Source organism: Orcinus orca, chromosome 6 (assembly GCF_937001465.1).
Source record: "Orcinus orca chromosome 6, mOrcOrc1.1, whole genome shotgun sequence".
Lineage (NCBI taxonomy): Eukaryota > Metazoa > Chordata > Mammalia > Artiodactyla > Delphinidae > Orcinus > Orcinus orca.
The window spans coordinates 110,997,288-111,020,546 of record NC_064564.1 but is presented as its reverse complement, the minus strand read 5'-3'; the positions used below and the strand labels follow the sequence as shown (position 1 = coordinate 111,020,546).

The 23,259-nt window shown below is 45.9% G+C and overlaps 1 protein-coding gene and 1 long non-coding RNA gene across 7 annotated transcripts in view; one reads left to right on the top strand and one right to left on the bottom strand.

Moving 5' to 3' along the window:
• The window catches only part of PBX3 (PBX homeobox 3), a 230,973-nt gene extending 228,506 nt beyond the window's left edge, over nt 1-2,467 (bottom strand). The window contains exons 1-2 of one of the 6 annotated variants that reach the window (XM_049710708.1): nt 2,135-2,467; nt 1,115-1,188 (exon numbers count right to left, since the gene is read on the bottom strand). In XM_049710708.1, the coding sequence (XP_049566665.1) occupies nt 1,115-1,188; nt 2,135-2,334 (274 nt within the window). In that variant the 5' untranslated portion in view covers nt 2,335-2,467. Of the gene's footprint in view, nt 1-1,114; nt 1,189-1,445; nt 1,749-2,134 lie in introns of those variants that run through there. The other 5 variants (XM_004269216.2, XM_033427194.2, XM_049710707.1 and 2 more) reach the window with 5 other exon arrangements.
• A 1,246-nt stretch (nt 2,468-3,713) lies between these two features.
• LOC117201097 (uncharacterized) lies at nt 3,714-8,665 on the top strand. The gene is made up of 3 exons (XR_007477729.1): nt 3,714-3,781; nt 4,449-4,521; nt 4,819-8,665. It is a non-coding gene; the product is annotated as an uncharacterized LOC117201097 (long non-coding RNA).
• Nucleotides 8,666-23,259: the final 14,594 nt, after the last annotated feature.

Genomic DNA, 23,259 nt, shown 5'->3' with positions numbered 1-23,259 from the left:
CAATTATATACAGTGTGCTATTATTTGTACACTCAATTTAAACACAATCACATTTAACCTTTTAAATATCTCCACTTAAACACTGCTATAGCCTAGACTTTAACTTTCTCTTCTTTTCTCTTGCCAACTTAAAAAATGGCAACTTTATAATACTGTATACCCATCATACATACATACACACACACACACACACACACACACACACACACACACTTGTTCACCATATACAGGGAAGATAACGCCAAATAGGACCTAAAACATCTAGATTAAATCTCTAATTCCACTTGACTCGCTACTATCACCTCAAGACTAAAATATCTTCAATTTTAAAAAGTCTAACAAGGAAACTAAGTTGAAATGAATTGTCAGAAATTTGTCTAATATGTATTTGTAGTTTTCATTCCAGCACTTCTGTAAAAGCTGTCTCCTCATATATTCCCTGCCTTGAACACTTCAAAAATTGCTCAACCTGCACCTGTGGACCTTTTTCTACTTCATAAAATATATTAAGTATGCTTACAATGTAATGGCTTTAAACATAAAATTTAATAAAAATATTAATAGATGTAATAAACACATTGTATATGCCTAAACATATCATTACCCTTCCTGCTTCTTAAAAGTAGTATTCCCAACTAAAACACTAATTCAAACATGCTACTGGAGTCTGTTCAATTGCATCTATTCTTCTATCTGTGGAACTGAAGCTTAAGGCTACGTAAAACAAAGTTCGGAATATGCTTCTCCCCGGGTCTCGGTCCCTGGCATCCAGTCTCCCGTTGCTCCTTTTAAAAACTGACATACAAACAAGGCGAAAGGAGCAGGAAAGGGTGGCAGGCGCTCCCGGCCCTCTCCCCGCCTGCAGCCAGGGGTGGCCGCCTGGGGACTGCGACCCAGACCCGTCCGCATCTACACTTCATTTTACACAAGGAGCGGAATTAAGAAATCGACTCCAGATTTATTGCAGTTTTTTCTCACGATCAGGAGGTGGGAAGGAAAGAATGATCAAAGATGGCGGTGCCCAAAAGCAGCAGCTCTCAACTGGAGAGTCGAAGGAGTAGCTCGGACCCCACCTCGGGGGTCTCCGGGCCCACTGCGGGGCGCAGCGTCTTACCTGTTTTCTCTTTGATCTCACACAGGACGCTGAAGAGCGCGGGTTTCATTCTGTGACAGTTCAGGGCATGTTTCCTTAAAAAACAAATAGCAAAACACAAAGGTATTAGCATCACCTATGGAATAATATGGCGCCTTCCTTTAAGTTAGACCCAATATTTAATTCCGGCCCCCTATTTTGGAAGGCTCTTTTGAACCATCGCAAGTCAACCGAAACTCAAGTTGACTAGTTAGCGACAGCCGACAAGCTCCGGCGGCTAAAGCTCCAGCCCGCACGAAGCGCGACCCATCTGCCCGGCAGTCAGCAGTCTCGGCCACCGCGGGACGCGAACCTGCTCGGGGAGCCGCGATCCGGGGGCAGACGGCGGCGACCCGCGAGAGGCGACGGCGTGGAGGGGCTCCTGCGTCCGCCCTCCGCCGGGGGAGCGGGCGCTGCGCGGGCTGGCGGCCGGCCGGCTGCGGCCAGCGGGCGGTGACAGCTCGGCAAAGTTTGCGAGGCGGCCCTCCCTTCCCGAGAACTTGGCCGCCCGCGCCCGGACCCGCCGGGGAACCGCCCAGCGCCCAGCGCCCGGGCTGGGGCGGCCGCCCGCATGGCGAGGTCGTCCCGCGGCCAAGCGGAGCCGGGCGCTGGGACCCTGGGCCGAGGAGAAAGTTGCACTTCCCTCAAGTGCGGCCCGGGGCCCGCTCGCGGCGGCGTGCACCCGGGTCCGGGCGGGAGGTTTGAATCCGTGCGAGGGGGCCGGGCTGCCAGAGGGCCTGACTAGGGGGGCGGGTGAGAGACACCCACAAAATCCACGCGGCACGAAGTCCGTCCCGCGCCCCGAGAGCAACTTTGCCGACTCCCACCCGCGTCGAGGGGCGCCAGGGCAAGTCCCCCAGAGGCCCGGGCCGGCGGCCTGTTTTCGGAGAAAGTTCCCCGCCCCGGGCTGAGGACCCGGCCCGGGCGCCACCCCGGCCCCGACTGTGCCGCGGGCCCGGCTCCCGCACACACACAAAAGATGCTTAATGAGACGACACCAACTTTGCTTGCGCCTCGTCCAAGCTCTGGTCGGTGATGGTCATGATCTGGTGGAGGATGTCGCCGATGTCCTGCTTCCTGCCGTCGCCGTCCGCCCCTTCGTGGCCGTGCGGGGGAGGCGGCAGGGCCATGCCCCCCTGCACCGAGTGGCCCGCCAGGTTCACCCCGGCCAGAGTCTGCAGCATCCTGGATTGATCGTCCATCCCGCCGCGCGCGGGCGGGAGCGGGCGGCGGCGGCGGCCGAGGCGAAGGCTGAGGCGGCGGCGGCGGCGGCGGCGGCGGCGACGAGGGAGGAGAAGAAAGAGGGGGAGGGGGAGGGGGAGGCGGCCGCGCGCTCCCCGCCCGCGCGGGGAGGGGGCCGCCCGGCCGGCGGGGCCCGCGGCTGAGGCGGTGCGGACGGGCGCTCGGTCTGGCTTCCGCCGCCGCCGAGGCTGAGGAGAAGCGGCGGGCGGAAGCGCCGGGCTCCGCGTCGGTGGCGGAGGCGGAGGCAGCGGCGCCCGCTGCCCTCACGCGGCCGCCGCGCCGCCTCCTCGCCGCCTCGCGCCCCGCCGGGTGGCCCCGCTCAACTTGCTCCTCAGCGCCAGCCGAGTTGCCGGGACGCCCGCCGCCCCCCGCGCCAGTCTGCGCACTCCCTTCCCTCGGCCGCCGCCGCCGCCGCCGCCGCCGCCTCCGCCGCCTCGGCCGGGCGGGATCCGAGCCCCAGCGGCCCCGGGGGAGGGAGCGGCGGCGGCGGGCGGCGGCGCAGGAGGCCGGCGGGCGGGCCGAGGGGAGCGGAGGAGGAAAGTTTGGGAGCGGGCGGACTGGCGCTGCGGGTACGCGAAGCCCGATGGAGGGCCCCGGCGGGCAGTGCGCGGAGCGGACAGCAGATTGATGGGGCGGAAGAAGTCGCCGCCGCCACAGCCGGAGCCGCGCACCCTGCCAGCGGACCGGGCTCGAAGGCCGCTCGGCTGAGGGATTGACAGGCTGCCAGTGCCACTCACTCACTGCGGCCCCAGCGCCCGGGGGGAGGGGCGGGGGCAAGCGGGAGGGCGGGGGAGTGCTCTGCACGCCCCGCCCCCGGGGGCGGTGCGCGCGCTCATTGGGCCTTGCGCCTCCCGCCGCCATCGCTGGCACCGCCCCCGGGCTTCGGCCCGGCCCCTCTGGCCTCTGATCCCCTGCGCCCGAGAGCGCGCCACCGGATCCTTAAGTCTCATCGCGTCCTCGCCACCCGGGATGGGCCGCCTCGGCCCGCAAACGTGCCCACACCCCGATTCCTGCTCCCTAGTGTTAGCAGTCATGGGTGCCAAGAGTTATGGACGGGACACGGGGCAACTCGCTCCAAGGCCAACCATGTGCTTCCCCGCAGCGCCGTGAGCTTCACGCCTCGGACAGCGCCTGGTACACTTTCCGGCTCTTCCGACGGGAGGTGGTATCCTCAGGGTACCCGGCCGCCCGTCCCAGGCCAATCGAATCGCGCTCGGATCCGAACGGGGCGGGACAGAGGCAAGAAAGGGCTGTCCCTATTGGAGCGTTCGAAAAGTCCTGGGCAGAGGCGGGGACGCAGCGCATGGGGGCCCCGCCCATCCCGCGATCACCATAGTAACCGAGAGGTCGCTGCTCAGAGTTGGCGCCAGCGCTCTGGCCTTGCGCTGTCCCTCAAGAGGTGACCAGGTAAGGTGGGAGCCCGTTGTCCCGCATGCTTCATGCCTGAGCTCAGTGGATATGAGTAACACACACTTTCCCTTGAAAGAGGAGCACATGAAAATGTGTCAGAGGGAAGTGGATCCGGGAGGAGGGAAACGGCCTGACATCCAGGACTAATTAACAGTTTACAACCTTTTACACACTCTGCAATTCCTGGTAATCCAGGGACCACTCCTTCCGCAGCGTTTGCTTTTAGCCGCCTCCATATAGACCAAAGCTGCAAATTGAGCTCTTTATTACAAAGATATGTTTATTTAAGGATAGACTGGATTCTGCTTATCAATTTACCCCACCACTATGAGTCATTTAATGTTGGTGACTCCAGCCACGGATTGTCATATATATAACACTTTTTCTTCCATTGTACTCTGCCTACAAACAACTAAATGCTCACATTATTTGGGGGTCTAGACTTACACCGCTTGTGGACGCCTGAGCTTCCTCTTAACCTAATTTCCCAAACAGAGCTTCAACGTATTTTCCCGATTTAAGATCCATGGAGCTCACCCTAGATGGGCCCTTTGGTTAGGTGATTCTGAAAAGTCCTCTTGTTCCTTCCCCAAACTCAGTAAGCTGTCTTACCTGAAACCAAAAATAGGGTTATGAGATATGAAAAATTGTTCTTACTCTGCAGGGTTTAATGTAGGACAAGCAGTTCTTTACATGCCAGATGGATTCTTGGAATGAAGCAGGCTACTCGGTTCCAGGTTCTTTCCTTCATGTTGTGTGTACTTTTAAATACTCCCCACTGCAAAGCTAATAGCTAACCTTACAGTAAGGCAAGCTAAAATCTTTACAAACTGCACAGCTGCTGGAGAGGGAGTTCCAAACAATCCCTGCTTCTTACTTCTGAAGAAGCCCCTTTATGTCCATTAATATTCCTGGCTCTTCTGTAACCCATATATGTGTCAAGTTTCCGATTCTTCTTTTAAGCCCCCATAATGGGTTACTCATAGTCATCATTGATTGGGCTTCCTTTTTATTCTTAACTTGTTTTTCAAAAGCTGTCACCAAATCTTCATATATTTTTGCATAAAGGAGCAAGAGCAAGCAGCCAGTCTTTCATAATTGCCAACGCTGAAGATGTAAAACCACGGAATTCTATCTGAAAGATGTCTGAAGCTCTAAATTTCTTCCAGCTCTAAAATTCAATGATCCTGTGACTCACTATCAGACCTCCTCCCTGCCCTCATTCTAGGCTCATAATCTTGACTAATCAGTTATGAGGATGAGCCTAATTAGCAATGGGGATTTATGGTTATTTCTAGCCCACTTCAAACAATGAGTTATGTAAGCAAAGCAACATATATAAAAATGTAAATAAAATTAAAGAAACACTTAAGCAAATAAAGGCAAATGGGATGTATGGGCTATGTAAACAAACAGGAACATAAAAACATAAATCAGAATTAAGAAAACAGTTAAGCAAATGCCACCAATTAGGAATAAAACAACTTGTTAAATGTCTAACACCCGCAGCTATTTTATGGTGCACACCTCTAAACCCATGGTCATTCAGTGATGTGGAAACTTGATACCATAATTCTGCATTAAGTGATTGGATTAGATTGACCTTCTGCTTGGGAGGCTTCTCTTTTGTTATTGTCAATATGAGTTGCAGTAAAAGCCAGAGGGTCCTAGCAAGGATTCCCTCACAGGCTCATTGACAACTGCCATTGATTTAAAGCATAAATTCTTTTAGATTGGTTTCCAAGCCCCAATAAACAGTGTCAACTAATTGCACATGCTCCAAGATCTCCTGTGCTTTTGCCAGTTTCTCAGGATGTTGCCTTGTCTCACTCAGCAATCTGAGTCGCATTGTTGGTGCCTTCACAGATAATAGAATAGAACCTCCCTAAGTACCTAAATCCACCTTTGCTGTTTCTAAGGCAGTGATTATTAAAAAGTCAAAGGAAATGGAATTTACTTTTGGTGAGTGTACATTCATGTAAAGTGAACAGTGACAAAGTGGTGACAACCAAGTAGGGGCTCTGTCCTATCCATCCCTTTCCATGAGCTTGGTTTATATTAATGGCACCACTGCCTATATCAATATGGTGATCATCACAGCAGATGCCATTATCCTGTACTCTCTCAGAGTAGGATACTGTGCTCTGTGTTCTTACTCCATCTTATTTCAATCTCACAACAGCCCTACCTAGGTGAGATTATTAAATATAAGGAAGCAGACTGAAAGACGGTAAGGAACTTACACAAGACCACCAAGCCAGTAAGTACTGGACCTGGGATTCAAATCTTGATCTGTGTGGCTGCAAAGTCTGCCCTATGAAACACTGCAAAAGAAGTCATTTAATCAAGATTACTAAGTAAAAGTCACAAGGTTTCACAGGTGAACTGTAAATTAATGAAAGTAACCAAGTACTTAATAAAAAGAGGATAAACAACTCTCTGAGGGATTAGAGGAATCTGGGTCTCATGGCAGCAGAACAGGGAAATGAAGAACAAAGCCCAGCCAGACCATCCTTCATGGCCATCTAGGACCACACCTCTCTGAAGCTTTCCTGCCATGCCTGCCTTCATTGATCTTCATCTGCTGTAAATTCTCTCCAAATATATTGCCTGTAATATTGTAATTTACCACCATACTAGATAGACCCATGTTGTTTGCGCTCAATTCACCTGTTAGTTTTCTCATCTAGTTCGTATGCATGTTAAGGACAAAGTATATATTTTGAGATGGACTGTCACATGACTGATTTGGCTTTAAAAAAAAACAAACCTCAGATATCTAAGAAGTTGTCACTTTGGCGAAATTGACTAAATACTTATTCCCAAACATATCATTGCTCCATCACTTTGGGAATGACTCTTTAAAAGTGGCCTTTACAGTTGGTAGTACATGTGACATGTGACAAATCTTCATCTTCTGAAGATGTATTCGATTGAGCAACCAAAGGATCAGTGAGATAACAGTGCACCCTCCTACTCTGAGGTCCTTAAAAGAGAATATTTATTGGAATACATAACTTCTGGAAGGTTTGATAGAAAGCCCCATCTTTAACATCCTTTCATTCCTCATAGCACCTAGTACAGTGCAGTCTCATACATAGTAGGCACTTGGGGCCAACACTGTCTGTTGCTGTCATTCACTGTCCCACCTCCTTCCATGCTGATAGAACCCTGATTATTCTGATGGCAATGTGCTCAGTCTCAGTGACGGTCTAAGCTGAGTATAAGCATCCTGTCTCCTGCCTTCTGAGCCTGTTCAAGGGATGGATTAGTTTCCTGGTTTAAAGAAAAAGGACAGACATAGCTCTTCTTCCTTCTGCCTCTTTCCATCTTTGAATGTAGTTCTGATTCTGGAGTGGTAGCAGCAGCCATCTTGTGATAATGAGGTGACAGTACGAGAATAAAAATCCACATGGTTTGGTGGTTTATCTCTGTGGTCTTCCTCCCCAAAACCCATAATCCCAATCTAATCATGAGAAAAACATTAAATTCCAGTTGAGGGACATTCTACAAAATACCCAACTAGTACTCCTCAAAACTTTGAAGGTCATCAAAAACAAGGAATATCGGGGCTTCCCTGGTGACTCAGTGGTTGAGAGTCCGCCTGCCGATGCAGGGGACATGGGTTCGTGCCCCGGTTCTGGGAAGATCCCACATGCCGTGGAGCAGCTGGGCCCGTGAGCCATGGCCGCTGAGTCTGCGCGTCCGGAGCTTGTGCTCCGCAACGGGAGAGGCCACAACAGTGAGAGGCCCACGTACCGCCAAAAAAAAAAAAAAAAGGAATATCTGAAAAACTGTGACAACCAAGAAAAGTCTAGGGAGATATGACAACCAAGAAGAGTCTAAGGAGATATGACAACTAAATGTAAAATGATATCCCAGATTGGTTTCTGGAACAGGAAAAGGACATTAGGGAAAACTAAAGAAATCTGAATAAACTATGGACTTTTGTTAATAATAATGTAACACTACTGGTTCATTAATTGTACATTCAACAAATGTGCCATATTAGTATAAGATGTTAATAATAGGGGAAACCATGTGGGAGGTATTGGAGAACCTCTGTACTATTTTATCATTTTTCTGTAAATATTCTAAAATAAAACATTGATCAAAAATAAACATAGTTAAGTGTTGCAGAGAGATAGGGAGAGCCTAGGTGCCTGGAGACATCACTGAACATCTGAACAAAACCAACATTGCTTACTCCTGGGTTTCTAGTTATGTAAGAAAATTTAATTCCTATTTTAAAATTCCTATTGGTTGGGTTTTCTGTTACTTCCAGCAAAGCTATTCTAGCACTATAAATATATAAAGGATGGGTGGATGGAAGAATAGCCTCACACAGTGCCTGGTATATAGTATGAGCTCCTACAGGTTGGAAGATGTTATATATAATAAAAAAATTTATCTGATCTTGTCCTAGGTTCCTGGAGATAACTTCTAAAACCTTTGGAATTTGCCAAGAGACAGGAGTGTCTTTGTTATTCGTGAGCCCCTGGATCACACCTGAGTTTATGCTAACAGGAACACTCAGGATTAGGGGCTGATAACCAGGAAGACCAACTGTGTAGTGAGAGGGTAGGGTTTGAGCCAGCTCATCCTCCCTGGCAGGGAAGGGAGCTGGAGATGGAGTTCCGTCATGTGGCCAATGAATCAATCAATCATGCCTATGTAATGAAGCCCTAATAAAAACTCTAGATACCAAAGCTCAGTGGAGCTTCCTGGTTGGTGAACACATTGGTATGCCTGGAAGGTAATGTGCCCTGATGCTACGGGGAGAGAGCTTGGGAGCTCTGCATTCAGGACCTTGACCTATGTGTCTCTTCATTTGACTGGTCCTGCTTTATATGCTTTATAATAAAACTGTAATCATAAGTATAGTGCTTTTCAGAGTTCTCTGTCATTCTAGTGAATTATTGAACCTGAGGGAGTCATGGGAACACCCACATTTGTAGCTAGTTGGTCAGAAGTACAGGTGGGGACTTCCCTGGTGGTGCAGTGGTTGAGAATCTGCCTGCCAATGCAGGGGACAAGGATTTGAGCCCTGATCCGGGAAGATCCCACATGCCGTGGAGCAACTAAGGCTGTGTGCCACAACTACTGATCCTGCGCTCTAGAGCCCGCGAGCCACAACTACTGAGCCCTCGTGCCACAACTACTGAAGCTCGTGCGCCTAGAGCCCATGCTCCACAACAAGAGAAGACACCCCAATGAGAAGCCCACACACAGCAATGAAGAGTAGCCCCCGCTTGCCATAACTAGAGAAAGCCCATGCCCAGCAACGAAAACCCAACCCAGCCCAAAAATATAAATAAGTAAATAAATTTATAAAAAAAAAAAAAAGTACAGGTGGTCTGGGGAGCCTTGACTTGTGGCTGGCATCTGAAGTGAGGGCAGCCTTATTGGTCTCTGGATTAGTTATCTATTGCTGTGTAATAAATTACCCCAAAACTTGTCCGCTTAAAACAGCAAACATTTATTATCTCAAAGTTTCTGTGTGTTAGGAATTTGGATGCAACTTAGCTGGGTGCCTCTGTCTTAGAATCTCTCACAAGGCTGCAATCAAGGTGACAGCCAGGGCTGCAGAAAACTCATAGCTCACTAGGGGGAGGATCCACTTCCCAGCTTACTCGCATGGCTGTTGGCAGGCTTCAGGTGCTCAAAGACTGCTGGCTGGAGACATCAGTTCTTTGATCTGTGGACCTCTCCATAGGACAGCTCACAACATGGTAGCTGGCTTCCAAAAGGGTGAGGAAGCCAGAGAGCAAGAGAGGGCAGGCAAGAGGAAGTCGGTCTTCTTGTAACCTAATCTCATAAGTGACATCCTAACACTTTTGCTGTGTTCTCTTTATTAGAAGCAAGTCACTAGATCTAACCCACACTCCAGGGGAGAGGATCACACAGAACATGACTATCAGGAGATAAGGGTCACTGGGAGCTACTATGGACTGAATATTTGTGTCCCCCTCCAAATTAATATATTGAAGCCATAACCCATAATGTGATAGCATTAGGAGGTGAGGCCTTTGGAAGGTAATCAGATTTAGATGAGGTCATGAAGGTGGAGATTCCATGATGGGATTAATACCCTTATAAGAAAAGGACCCCAGAACTTCCTCTCTCTGCCATGTGAGAATACAGAGAGAAGGCAGTCATCTGCAAGCCAGGTAGAGGACTCTTAGCAGAGCCCCACCATACTGGCATCTCTCAGATTTCCGCAGCCTCCAGAACTGTGAGAAATAAATGCCTGTGGTTTAAACCACCCAGTCGGTGGTATTTTGTTATAGCAGCCCAACCTGACCAAGAGAGGCATCATTTTGAAGGCAGCCTGACACATCCTCCGAATTTAATTCTCAATGCCAAATCAAATCATGGCACGATCCTTGCCCTCTCTCACTTACATTCCATTGGATCTACCTCTGTGGTGCGCTTCTTAGGCAGGCCTTCAAGGCCCTAAAGAAGCTGTCCCAGTTCTACCTCTCCAGCCTTATTTCCCATTATTCCTTTCCATACGCTGGGTGCATTAATCAGTCCTAATGCCCACACTTTTGGGGCTCTTCCTTTTCCTCATGCTGTTCCCTTCAGTGAGAATACATACCCAAATCTAACCCATCTTCAATAATGCTGTCTAACCTGTTTCACCTACAGAATCTCTACTGAGCCTCAAAATAACTCTAAGAATTTAAGACAAGTAATATTAACCCCATGTTATAGATAAGGCTCAGAAAATAACAGCTACTGATACTTACTGAGCACTTAGTTTGTGGCAGGCACTGTGCTAATGGTTTCCCGTACTTGATCTAGTTAAACCTTCGTGACAACCCTATGAGTTGGGCATTGACCTCCCTATTCATAGTTGGAGAAACTGAGACCTAAAGATGTCAACTTACTTGACCAAGGCCATGTGGCTGGTAAATAAAGTATGATTCAAACAAGCCTCCTGGCTCCGCATCCTTGTAAATAACCCCCACGCTACACTGCCTATAGAGGGGTTATGTCACCTGTCCTAAGGTCATGCCATTGCTAAGTGACAGACTGGAATTGGGAGTGGAGACTTCTGACCATTTCCACCACACATGTTGCCTCCCTCCTCTAGTGTCACCACTAGAAAGCCTTTTTAAGCCCCCAAAAGGAAGTAAATCCTTCCTTTTTGTCTCCAGTGTCACTCGAGTTCTTATAAATGTGTACCATTTTAAAAAAAATTGTGCTTAAATATACATAACATCATTTTAACCTTTTTTTTTTTTTTTTTTTTTTTTTTTTGTGGTGCTCAGGCCTCTCACTGTTGTGGTCTCCTCCGTCGCGGAGCACAGGCTCCGGACGCGCAGGCTCAGCGGCCATGGCTCACGGGCCCAGCCGCTCCGCGGCACGTGGGATCCTCCCAGACCGGGGCACGAACCCGCGTCCCCCGCATCGGCAGGCGAACCCCCAACCACTGCGCCACCAGGGAAGCCCATTTTAACCATTTTTAAGTCTTTAGTTCAGCCAGTAGCATTAAGCACATTCACACTGGTGTGCAACAATCCACAGACATTTTTTCCATCTTTCAAAACTGAAACTCTGTTCCCATGAAACACAACCCCTGGCAACCACTGTTCTATTTTCTGTCTCTATGAATTTGCACCAGGTACCTCCTGTAAGTGGAATCATTAGCCTTTTGTGACTGGCTTATTTCACTTAGCATAATGTCTTCAAGGTTCATCCATGCTGTAGTGTTTCCCGTAGTTTCCTTCCTTTTTAAGGCTGAATAATATTCCATCATATGTAGGTATCACATTTTGTTTATTCATTCATCTGTCAATATACACTTGGGTTTTTTTTCACATTTTAGCTATTGTGAATAATGCTTCTATGAACATGGCTGATCAAGTGTTTGAGTTCTCACTTTCATTTCTTTCTAGTATATACCCAGAAGTGGAATTGCTGGATCATATGGTAATTCTATTTAAAACTTTTTTCAGGAACTGCCTTACTGTTTTCCATACAGGCTGTACCATTTTATGTTCCCACCAACAGTGTATAACAGTAGATATGTACCTTTTAATATAGCCTCTAGGAATATATCTTATATACTCTACTCCTTGAAAAAAAGGTCTTTTGACATTCAATACCTGAACAATACCTGGCATCTAATTGATATTAGAAAATATTTTGTTAAATAAATGAAAATAGGGAATCACAAAATCACTGTCTTGAAACAAAGGAATCTGCTTTTGTTTGAAACATAGTAAAAATTTCAGCCAAGATCCAAATAGCTGCTGAGCAGTGTGCCTAGAGAGATTTTTGTGTGTGTGTGTGTGTGGTATGCGGGTCTCTCACTGTTGTGGCCTCTCCCGTTGCGGAGCACAGGTTCGGGACGCGCCGGCTCAGCGGCCATGGCTCACGGGCCTAGCTGCTCCGTGGCATGTGGGATCTTCCCGGACCGGGGCACGAACCCGTGTCCCCTGCATCGGCAGACGGGCTCTCAACCACTGCGCCACCAGGTAAGCCCCGCTAGAGAGATTTTTTTAGAGCTGATGCATAAATCCAGAGTTTCATTTCTTAAAAACAAGTGGTCCCACAGTATATTTCTTTTTCTCTCACCAGCTTCTTGTCAAGACTTTGTTCATCTTCTAGTCCCATTTCTTTTCTAGGCTTACAATAAAACTGATTTAAAGTAAAAGTTTCTTTAAGAATTATGCTACAGGGGCTTCCCTGGTGGCGCAGTGGTTGAGAGTCTGCCTGCCGATGCAGGGGACACAGGTTCGTACCCCGGTCCGGGAAGATCCCACATGCCGCGGAGCGGCTAGGCCCGTGAGCCATGGCCGCTGAGCCTGCGCGCCCGGAGCCTGTGCTCTGCAACGGGAGAGGCCACAACAGTGAGAGGCCTGCGTACTGAGAAAAAAAAAAAAAAAGAATTATGCTACAATATGCTGATCTGAAAATAAATTTTCTAAATTTCTTTTTTACCCATAAGGGGGCCATCAAAGATTTCCTGGTGATATTATTTCCTAAGAACTTACACACAGGTTATAAACTTCCTTCTGTCAAAAGCGACTAGATGATACTTTTGATTATCTTCCATTTTGAATTTCTAAGTCAGATTTTAATACAGAAAATATTAAAATGGACTCAAAAGGCCTTTTATTTTATTATTATAATTAATAACTGTTATAGGAGAAAGTACTATTGAAGTGTATACTTAAGATTTTATTTTTTAGGAACAATCGCATAGGATATTTTCCTTGTATTATTTCCCTTATAATATTCTTCCTATTATGTTACTACTCATTAACACAATAAGGTGGAAAGAGGAGAGGAGATGAATTAAGTAAGTGATGCTTTACAAAACCGTAAGATGGTTAGGCAAAGCGGTTTGATATTTGCCTAAAAGTAAATTTTCTACACCCTGGGAATTTTGGTCATCTGTGATTATTCAGGGCTGTAAAATCATGTCGTATAGATAGTTGCCCAGCACAAGACCCCACTTCCTCTGGAACCTCACGTCTACCCCCATGAGTCCCCATAACTACGTTTCCTACCCCAGGGCCCAACTCTCCTAGCCTTAGCTCATCAGACCAAGGATGAGCCCTTGACCACAGCTAAACCCAAAAGTCTCTCTTCTAAGGACTTGCCATTGCATCTGGAAGACACTGACTTGTTTGCTGGCTATTTGAATCGAGGACATGTACCCCCAGACCTCTGAGTCAGTCATGTTTAGTCAATGGCACAGGGAGCAGCGGAAAAAGCCACTTATAAACAGAACAGTCACAGAAAGAAGAAACAGTGCAGCCTGGAAAGGGGTAGGGGTTGGGGACATGGTAGACAAGGAGCTGGACAGCTCCCAGTGTCCTGAAGGCTTTCCAGTTTCTGGTTCTCATGGTGTCGGGGAGTCATTCAAGAGCCCCACAGTCTTAACTGAGCCACCACAACCTGGTTCCCAGCAGATGACTTAATTTTGAATCATGTGTAATTCAAGTCAGGAGTTAGGGAAGTGGGTTAAGCTCGAGTCTGAAGCTGATAGGGTATGATCAGGGGGTCCTGGGGAATCTGGCTAAGAAGAACTGGGGAAAAGCAGAAGCAGAGACACTGGTGAGGGAGCTGAAGTTTTGAGGGGAGGGTGACAAATTCAGTTGTACACATACAGAGCCTGTGGAGCCTGCAGAATGACAAAGGGACAATGTCCAGTGGGCAGTTGTGGGTCTAAGGCTCAGGAGAGATGTCTGCACTAGAAAGAGAGATTTAGGGATTCTTAACATCTTGATGGTATTAGCAGTCATGACAGTGAATGAGATCACACGGAGAGAGTGTGAGAAGTGAGAAAAATGAGGATCTTTGACAGAGCAGCAATAATTTAGGGACAGATGGAGAAAAAAGGAGCCACTATGGGGTGGGAGAAAGACTGGGAAAGCACAGCAGCACAGAAACCAAGGGCGTTTTAAGACGGAGAGAGAGGTCAACAGTACAACTGAGTTCCGGTCTAAGAGGCATCCACTGAATATAATGACCTGGTGAGGATAGCGCACAGGTGAAAATGCTTTAGAGGAGTTGGGGGGGGGTGGCAGATGTTCGATGGAGTCAACAAAGGAAGGACTGCAGACTGGAAGTTGACAGCTCTTTGGAGAAATTCACCTGTCAAGCAGAGGAGAGCGAGAGGGCAGGAACTGGAAGGCAATGTGGGGTTGAGGACTTGTAGGGGATCTGAAAGAGATGTAAGAATGTTTAAATGCCTCATAGGTGGGAGCTTGTAGTAGGAGAAATGGAGAGGTGGACCCCTGATGAATGAAGTTCTGAGAAAGTAAAGAGGATGGGATCCATGCCCAGGATGATACTGCCCTCAGTACCCATTCCTATAGGAGAGAGGGGAAGAAAGCAGAAGGGACCAGAGAGGGAAGTTGAACTTCAGTGTAGAACCAATGACAGCCTCAGCCAACCCCACTGGGACCTTTGGAACTAGAATGAGCCTTCGGAGTTGTCCAGAGCTGGACCCAGAGGGGTGGGCCTTTGTACTCGTGCATCCGTCAGTCATAGGATGTCAGCTGCCCTGCCAGGGAAGGGCATGACCTTGGGCAAGGTGGCTCTCTGCAGCTGAGGGAATCGCTAAATGGCCTGACAGCTGAGGACTGCCTCTGGAAGGCGTTGCCAGCAACCACGGCAACAAGCCCTCCAGTGAAGGGGGATCCAGGCAGCACAACACAGGGTCCCCCATATTCCTTTACCAAAAATAATGAAGTTTAAGCTCCTTGGCCCCATGTTCAACTCCCACCGTCGTCTGGTCTCTGCCCACCGCTCCAGGCTTATCTCCTACCTTATCGTATAGCCCAGCTCCTCACTCTTTGATCCCTCTGTGTGTTTTCACCCCTCGGTCTAAAATGATTCTGATCTTATCCTATTCCTTCTTCAAAATCCATCTCAGATGTCGCTTTCCTGGGAAGTCTTCCCTGATTCTCCCAGATAAGAGTAGTAAATCTCTCCCTTGCCTCTCCTACTTTGTATATTTCTATTTTTGCACTTAATTACCCCATGTTGTGAGTCCTCTCTCTCCCTGACTAGGCTGTGTGCTCTCTGAGTTCAGGGACACTATGTGAATGATCTCGATGTCTCCAGCCCTATGTGCTGGGCATAGAGGAAGAACTGAATTACCATTAGTTAAATGACTATGTGAATGAATTTATGAATAGATGAATGAACTAACAAGTTGGCAGAGTTTGGGTTCAGTGGGCTGACGAGTCTGATGGCTGGTGCCGAGGAGGGTTAGCAGGCATCTGAACCATCATGTCCAATGGGCACAGTGGGGCCCTGGTACAACCCATCGTGTGCTGAGCTAAGGAGTCCTCTCTGGTGGGTGGGGGCAATAGGATTTCTGGGAAGCAGTGATCTGCAAAGGGAGGCAGCATTATCATTCCGATGAGGAAGGAGAAGCAAGAAGGAAAGCGGCAGGGAGATATTCTATCTCAGTGGAAGTAAGACTTCAGCTATTGGCCAGGAGTACACAGATGGGTTTCAGCCATGTAGGGCCCTAGAGTAGTCCAGGGCTGACAGTGTGGGACCCAGGCCAGAGCCTTGGGCTAAAGGTATCATCTGGTACCAGTGAGTTTGGGGAGGGGAGATGACAGCAGGAGTACAGGTAGGTCCAGGGCTCCCTAAGGCCTACTGCGTGCTGGGCTCAAGGAGAAGACAAATTCTAGATTCATCAGGTCCTGTTGGGTCCGAGCCTGGGTACTTCTGAGCATGCTGGGGGTGGGGTTTCATTACACAGGCTGGCAGGTCCTTCCCTCTACACTTCCCTTCTCAAATACTTGTTGCCTTCAAGCATTTTCTTATTTAATCCTCACAGGACCCTTTAACATCATTACTTATTTTGTATTTTAAAAAACACTGTTATAGAACTGACCAGGTGCCAGGCAGTCTTCTTAGCAATTTACAAATATCAATGCATTTGATGTTCATAACAGCCCTGTGAGGTCAATAGGTACTCTTATCCTGTTTTACAGTTGAAAATGGAGGCACAGGGATTGAGGTTACATAGCTAGTAGGTAAATGATTGTTTGCATTTTACGTGACACAGGGGCTTATTCATTCATTCATCAAGTGGTTATCGATTGCTTCCCTTGGACAAGGCCCTGTGCTAGGCTGTAGTGTACAGTGCCAAATAAGGCAGGGCAAGTCCCAGCTTTTAAGATGCTCACAGTGTTGGGTCCTGAGTTCCATCCCACTAAGGCTTGTTGGTTGCAGGTGTTCTCCAGGGATGCTTCCTGCTAATCTGCCTAGAAATTCTTCATTTTTAAGCCACCTGAAGGGTAGCAATATCATCCTTGAGGCCTCTCATCTGCTTCTCTGGCAAGTACTTGGCTTATCTCTACCCAACTGGCTCTAGTAGGATGAAAGCAGAACCCCATCCCTAAAATTGAGTGGCATACTTGGATTCCAGCCCTATCTTCCAGCCTCTGTCCATACTGTCTTCTCCACCCGGAACACCATCTCCAACAATTCATCTTTGCCAACAACTTTGACGATAGCAGCTCCCAGCACAGCTTCTTTGACGGCCCCCAGCCCCACTATGATAACACATTTAGTGAATGCTTATGGAGGACATCATCTCATTTAATTCTCACAACAATCCTATGAGAAAGATTTTGTCATGTCCATATTATAAATAAGAAAACCTAAAGCTCCACAAAATCAAAGAACTTATCCCAAGGTCACCCAGCTAGTAAGTAGCAGAGCTGAGATTTGAACTCATGTCTGTCTGACTCTAAAGACCAAGCCAGGTTTTTTCTCTTTTCCATTCTATTTTACTGCATTAGAAATTTATTTCCTTCACATATACAGAGTATAAAACCTATCTTCACAGTGAATTATGCCTCTCTGCTCTCATTTTTCTCACACAAAAATTGATGGCCACTTCCTGAAAAAAACTGAAATAAATCCAGAGGCCCACACCCTTAACCAGGGCTCCACACTGCTGGTACTTAAGCTTTTGTTTCTGGAATCCTTGGGTATTGAACATATATTCCACAATTATGCAGTTGCTTATGGTCTTCGGTTGTTTCATGTGGGAATTTCCTGTTTGCTCAGCTTGATTTTTATCCCCTGTGATGCACACAGTAAATGCATAATAAATGTTTGTTGAATGAATGGATTTTACATGTCTCTTGCTGAAATATACGCAGCTCTGTTTGATTCACTAGAGTGACATACCGGAACAAGAAATAATTTTTCTTAATGTGTCCCTTATAAATTGAACCCGACCATATTTGATTAATTTCACATCATGCATTTTTATTGCACCAATCACTCTGGTATCAGGTCATATTTATTTTAAAAACAGATTCACAAAGGGTGCAGGGCTGGAGTGACAGTGTAAATATGTTAATAATAAAAATAATACTAAAGATATTTTACTGGAAACTCTCGCATGCTAATGATGAGTAAGTGCATTCTATGGAAATATGTTTGATTTACAAGGCAATTAATTTCAAAAAGATTCAGATCCTATACCATACCTTGTATACTTAGATAATGAAAACTAAAAATGAATATGCAGGCCATAAAGTCAGAGGAACAAAAATCACCTTAAAGACCTTAAGCATTTCAGTTAGAACAATAGCCCAATTCCTGAAAATTGTGCCATTGTCGGATCAAACGCATCCAGATTAGGAAGCTCCTGGGTAGCTACGGTGATTTTGCACTGTGCAGAGCACGCGTGCACCCTGTACAGCCCTCACGATGCAAAACACCACATATTATCCAGTGACCGAAGAGCCCTGGCACCTTCAATCATGCAACGAAAGGCTTTGGGGGTTTCTTGTTCAGGAGGAAGCAAAGTCTTTCTTGTCAACGCGTACTGTGGGATGTGTGAGTGTTTCCCTAGTTAGGTTATTTGGCCCAGTCTTAGGATCCAGCTAAAAAGGAAATGTATTCTCACACCCTATTCAAACTGCAAGAAATAAAAAATGTGCTTCATTTGGTATTTCATCACTCATCTCAGTTGTTCTAAGAAAGCGTGCATTCTTATGCACACATTGGGGAAAGATGCCCATTTGTGTAATAGGATTTATAAAGTTGACTCTGCCCGCTTTGCATCCGAGAGGGGAAGAAGCAGATGCTGCCGAGCGATCATGCACCACGGGGATCTTCACGTCAGGGCAAAATGGTTGCGATTTTCCCTCATCTACTGAGGACAGATCTGCCGTGATGCAGCAGACACCAGACTTGTGGCTAGAACTATTTGGCTCATTAAACAAATTTTATGTGTAACTTTGGTAATGAAAAAATAAAATAAAGTAAAAATTTAATTACAAAAGAAGAATATGCTGGTTTGAGATAGTGCATTTTCACATTTCTCTAACAGTAATATTTCATCTTAAAAGAAATGTTATGGAGTAAATTATCACAATTTTCACTGAACACACACACACATACACACACAACAACAACAACCCAAAACAAATAGAAAGGGAGTAAACTGGGCCTTTAAAAAATCTCACAACCTAGTAGCCAAATTATATCCTGAGGACCAGAATCAGGGAGAAGAAAGTAATAGAAAATACAATATAAGAGCTTTTTTTAAATAAGACTTTTGGTCTTATTTTATTTTTAATCTCTGTGCACAATTACTTCGAGAAAAATAAAATTTTAATTTAGAAATAAAACAATACAGTAGTCTACATTAAGTGAGAAAAATTGAAACAAAATAAAATATAGCATAGGAAAACTTGTTGATAAGGCTTAAATGTTTTGTGGTTTAGCATCAACCCCTTCCAGTTAGAAACCATCTTACTATCTGGGTATTCTTTTAAGGGCCTGAAAAAGGGTAGGGGGAAGATGACTATTTCTACTCAGGAAAGTCTGTGTTTCCAGGGATGTTTAACATGCAGTGATTAGCACAACTTCTGTTTAACCTTCTCTCCTACCTGATCTTCACAAGGTCTTCCTATGAGACAGATAGGTGTATTGTAGTTGAGGTGACGCTTTCAGCACACCTGAGTTTAAATATCTGCTTTGCACGTGATCTGGAACAATTTATTTCTCTAAGCCTCAGTTCTGCACCTCTGAAGTAGGTACAATTATAGTAGCTACTGCTTAGGGTCAGTGTTAGCATTAAAGGAGATGGTGCATGCAAAAAAAAAAAAAAAAAAAAACAGTAAGTATTCCATAAATGTGAGGAGGAAATTCTAAGCCAAGTTTTAAATTCTTATTCTGTTTTTGTAGCATGCTGTACGCAGCAAATCCAAACCACACTATTTTCTTGGTGATAATGAAGTTCTGATTCTTTATTTCCCTTCTCCCTTCCAGAGTGTCCTCTGCAGGCTTTGTCCTCTAAGCAGAACGCTTCTTCCATGCTGCCTTCTGGCTCCTGAAAGGTAATTTGCAATGGCCAGCACGAGCAATGTTTTACCCAGAATTGATAACGTGGAAAAAGTCACACCCAATGTGTTCATGCTTTTTTAGTTTTTAATGACTTGCCAGTTAAGAGAATCAACTTGCTTTTCCGTGATGTGGGCAGAGCATTAAACGGAGTTGTCCTTAGGTTTGTCACAGCTGAGTTGTCTGACTCCCCTACTCCCATCCCCATCAGGAAGGAGGGGTAAGCCAGGCTGGGGTGAGTCCCAAGCGGCTGTGGTGGGGCTCTGGCTAAGGCTAGGGTTTTGTTTCATTTTTGCGGTACTCAGGCCTCTCACTGTTGTGGCCTCTCCCGTTGCGGAGCACAGTCTCCGGGCGCGCAGGCCCAGCGGCCGTGGCTCACGGGCCCAGCCGCTCCGCGGCATGTGGGATCTTCCCTGACTGGGGCACGAACCCGTGTCCCCTGCATCGGCAGGTGGACTCTCAACCACTGTGCCACTAGGGAAGCCCTAAAGCAACATTTTTGTACTGAGATTTTGGCAAAGAACTGGGAAATACAAAGATGAATAATTTACAGCCCTACCCCCTTATTTCCTAGAACCTCCTTCTCCAGTATAATCTCCAGATTTTGCTGGGAATTATACAGTCTCTTCAGTGTTTGGACAGAACAGTTTCTCCCAGGTGAAGCAGGTTCTGAGACTTCCCCCTGGACTACCATCAATACCCCTCATCATCAATACCCCTGTGATGTAAAATCAGAAATTAGTTCTTAGGCTATTTCATAAAGCCAGACAAAGGGCTCAGATTCAAGTACCACAGGGCCAGGAAGATCCTGCAAATGAGTGCAGCGAGCTACAGTCCAAGTGTCTTGATGGATGGTGGCTGATGCCTGGCCTGCATCATGGCCACCCCCCAGCAGGAGGACAGCCACTACTCACCTGATTGTTGACAAGTAGGCTGTGGACCCAACGTTGCCACATCTTTTCAATTTTTCAAGGGAAGCAGAAAAGCCCTCAGCAGGCCAAGACGGTGGGGGCTGGTTTCAGCCTTCAGGCTGCCTGTTGTTTTGTTTTGTTTTGTCTTTTTAATTCTGAGCTGGCATTTGTTCATGACTGTTGTAGGCACTGTTTTTGCTCAAAGTCATTTGGGTGACAGTATTCACACATTCAACAGTTACTTCATTTTTTAAAAAATATGTATTTATTTAAGTGTTTTATTTATTTATTTTGGCTGCACCAGGTCTTAGTTGCAGCACGCGGGATCTTCACTGCGGCATGCGGACTTCTTAGTTGCGGCATGCATGCGGGATCTAGTTCCCCAACCAGGGATGGAACCCAGAGCCCTTGCATTGGGAGTGCGGAGCCTTACCCACTGGACCACCAGGGAAGTCCCAACAACCACTTCATTTAATTTTCATTCAGGAAATACTGAACACACATTACAATTTTTCTGGACCATCGATGCAGAGATAATTATTCTAACTAAGGTCACCCAACATGTGTGAAGGAGCATGTTAGCCTAGGACAGATTATCAAGGGTAATCCTCATCTACTGTAATACAAATTTATAATGAGCATCTACTATTTTGTTCCTCCTCTTCCAGCCATCAGGGATGCTATGATGACTGAAATATGTCTCTGCCTCAGGTTGCTTCTAGTTTAGTAAATCATCCCCTCATGAGGTAGGTGAGGTGGGAAGATGATGGAATAACAGGAAGGATTTAAAAGAACACTATTTGGGGACCCAGACATCTTCTTAGAGTGATTCCATCAAGATATCTTCTTTTGCTTTCCTGGCTTGTATAAATTCCAGCAGAGGTCACATGCACGTGTGGGAGCTTAATAAATGCTCTTTGAAAGTGACGATAATGAATTGTGATATGGAAAATCAGAAACCACTCTCTAGGAGTGTGGCTCAGGGTGTGGAATACTTTAGAAGGAGTCCCTGTGAGAAAAGGCTAAAAGAAGTGGGGTTACTAATACCGTATCATGGAGAAAAGAAGGTTAAGGAGAATTTAATAGCCATCTTCAAACATCTAAAGGGATATTGCTCATGTGTTTTAAAGATCAGTTCTTGTCTACTAAGGACAGGACGTCAGGGAATTATTGTAAACGGGAGCAGGAAGGCCTTAGATTAGATATCAATGGGGGGGAAGAAAAAAATCCAGCTGAAAGGATTGTGAGATGCTAGACAGCAACATGATTTAGGGAAATGACATGGTTGTTTTAGGAACAGTGGCTGCTGATTATTAGGGGAATTATAGATCTTGGGGCCTCCAAGTCAGCCAGTTGCTAGTTGTATGATCTAGAGCCAGTGACTTCACCTTTTTGAGGCTCAGTTTCCTCATTTGTTAAATGGGCATAAGAACAATATCTATTTATTGGACTGTTGTGAGGATTCAATTACATTGTCTCTAAAGCCATTAGGTATATCTGTGCCAGGTTCAGAACAAGGCTCAACCAATGATGGATGCCATTCATTGTTATTCACCTACTACGGTCCTGCCTGGAAAAAACAAAACAAACAGTCCCCCCACTACAAAAAATACTACCCATAAACGTAAGCTCTCTTTCCAGAGGCATCAGATAAACAGATATGGTTGGTATGGTGGGACTTACAATCTCATTGAAAACACCCGATGTGCACACTCAGAAAGGGAAATAAATATAAGATTAAAATAACAGAGTCAGTAGAGTGAAGTGGTTAAGAGCATGGAGTCAGGAAAATATGTGAGCTCTTAGGAGAGTGCCTGGCACCTAGGAATTGTTTGCCCTTGAAAGAGCAAAACCACAATGCAAGCTAAGGTCAGTTTTGAAGTGAAAGTTTGAAAAAAAACACCTATAGGGTTCTCAGGTGGGAGAAATTGCTCCAAATTAGTGTGGGCCAAACAAACAGGTGGATAAGACTGGAATGCACTAAACTGTAAATGTACTTGATCAGAAGGATCTTGGCTGTTTTAAGCAATGATCAATTATTCACTATTTGGACATCCTAACCTTTTATTCTTAAAACATTTGCAGGCACTACTTTGAATAGCCTACTTGTCAACTTTCAAAGAAAAACAGTTGTTTCTGATATTTTGAATACACCCAAGAAACAGTCCTCTACATTGTGATTGTATTCTATAAACTTTACTTCATAGCAATGATAACTCTGCAGCAAATTCACTTCTAATATTTAATGAAATATTTTTAGCTGCAAAAACATTTTATGTTCACTATTATTTATTAATGCCCTGTTTTAAAATATTATGCATAAAATTTATTCCAGTGCACATTAGTAAATAAATTATGCTTGTAATTTCTAATGCATTTTTAATTATAAATTTATCCATGTCTACCTTTATTTATGATAGCGGTGTCTCAGTGTTGAACATACTGTATATTAATGGAGACACTGTTAATTATGCATTCTTAGAAGTTGCATTCGACAAAGCACACGAGTCTGTTTTCTTACATCCTAAGTCCTGTTAACATCAATTAATTTAGGAGCTGGAACTCACAGGACTAGCTAACCTTTAAAGCAAGAAAAGGTAATATTAGAAGCTGGTTATAGAGCCTGGATGTAGGGAGGGACTACATTTATCCATAAATGTAGCCAGAGAGATACTAAAATACCAGCCAGATGTTTCATTTTCACCCCAAGCA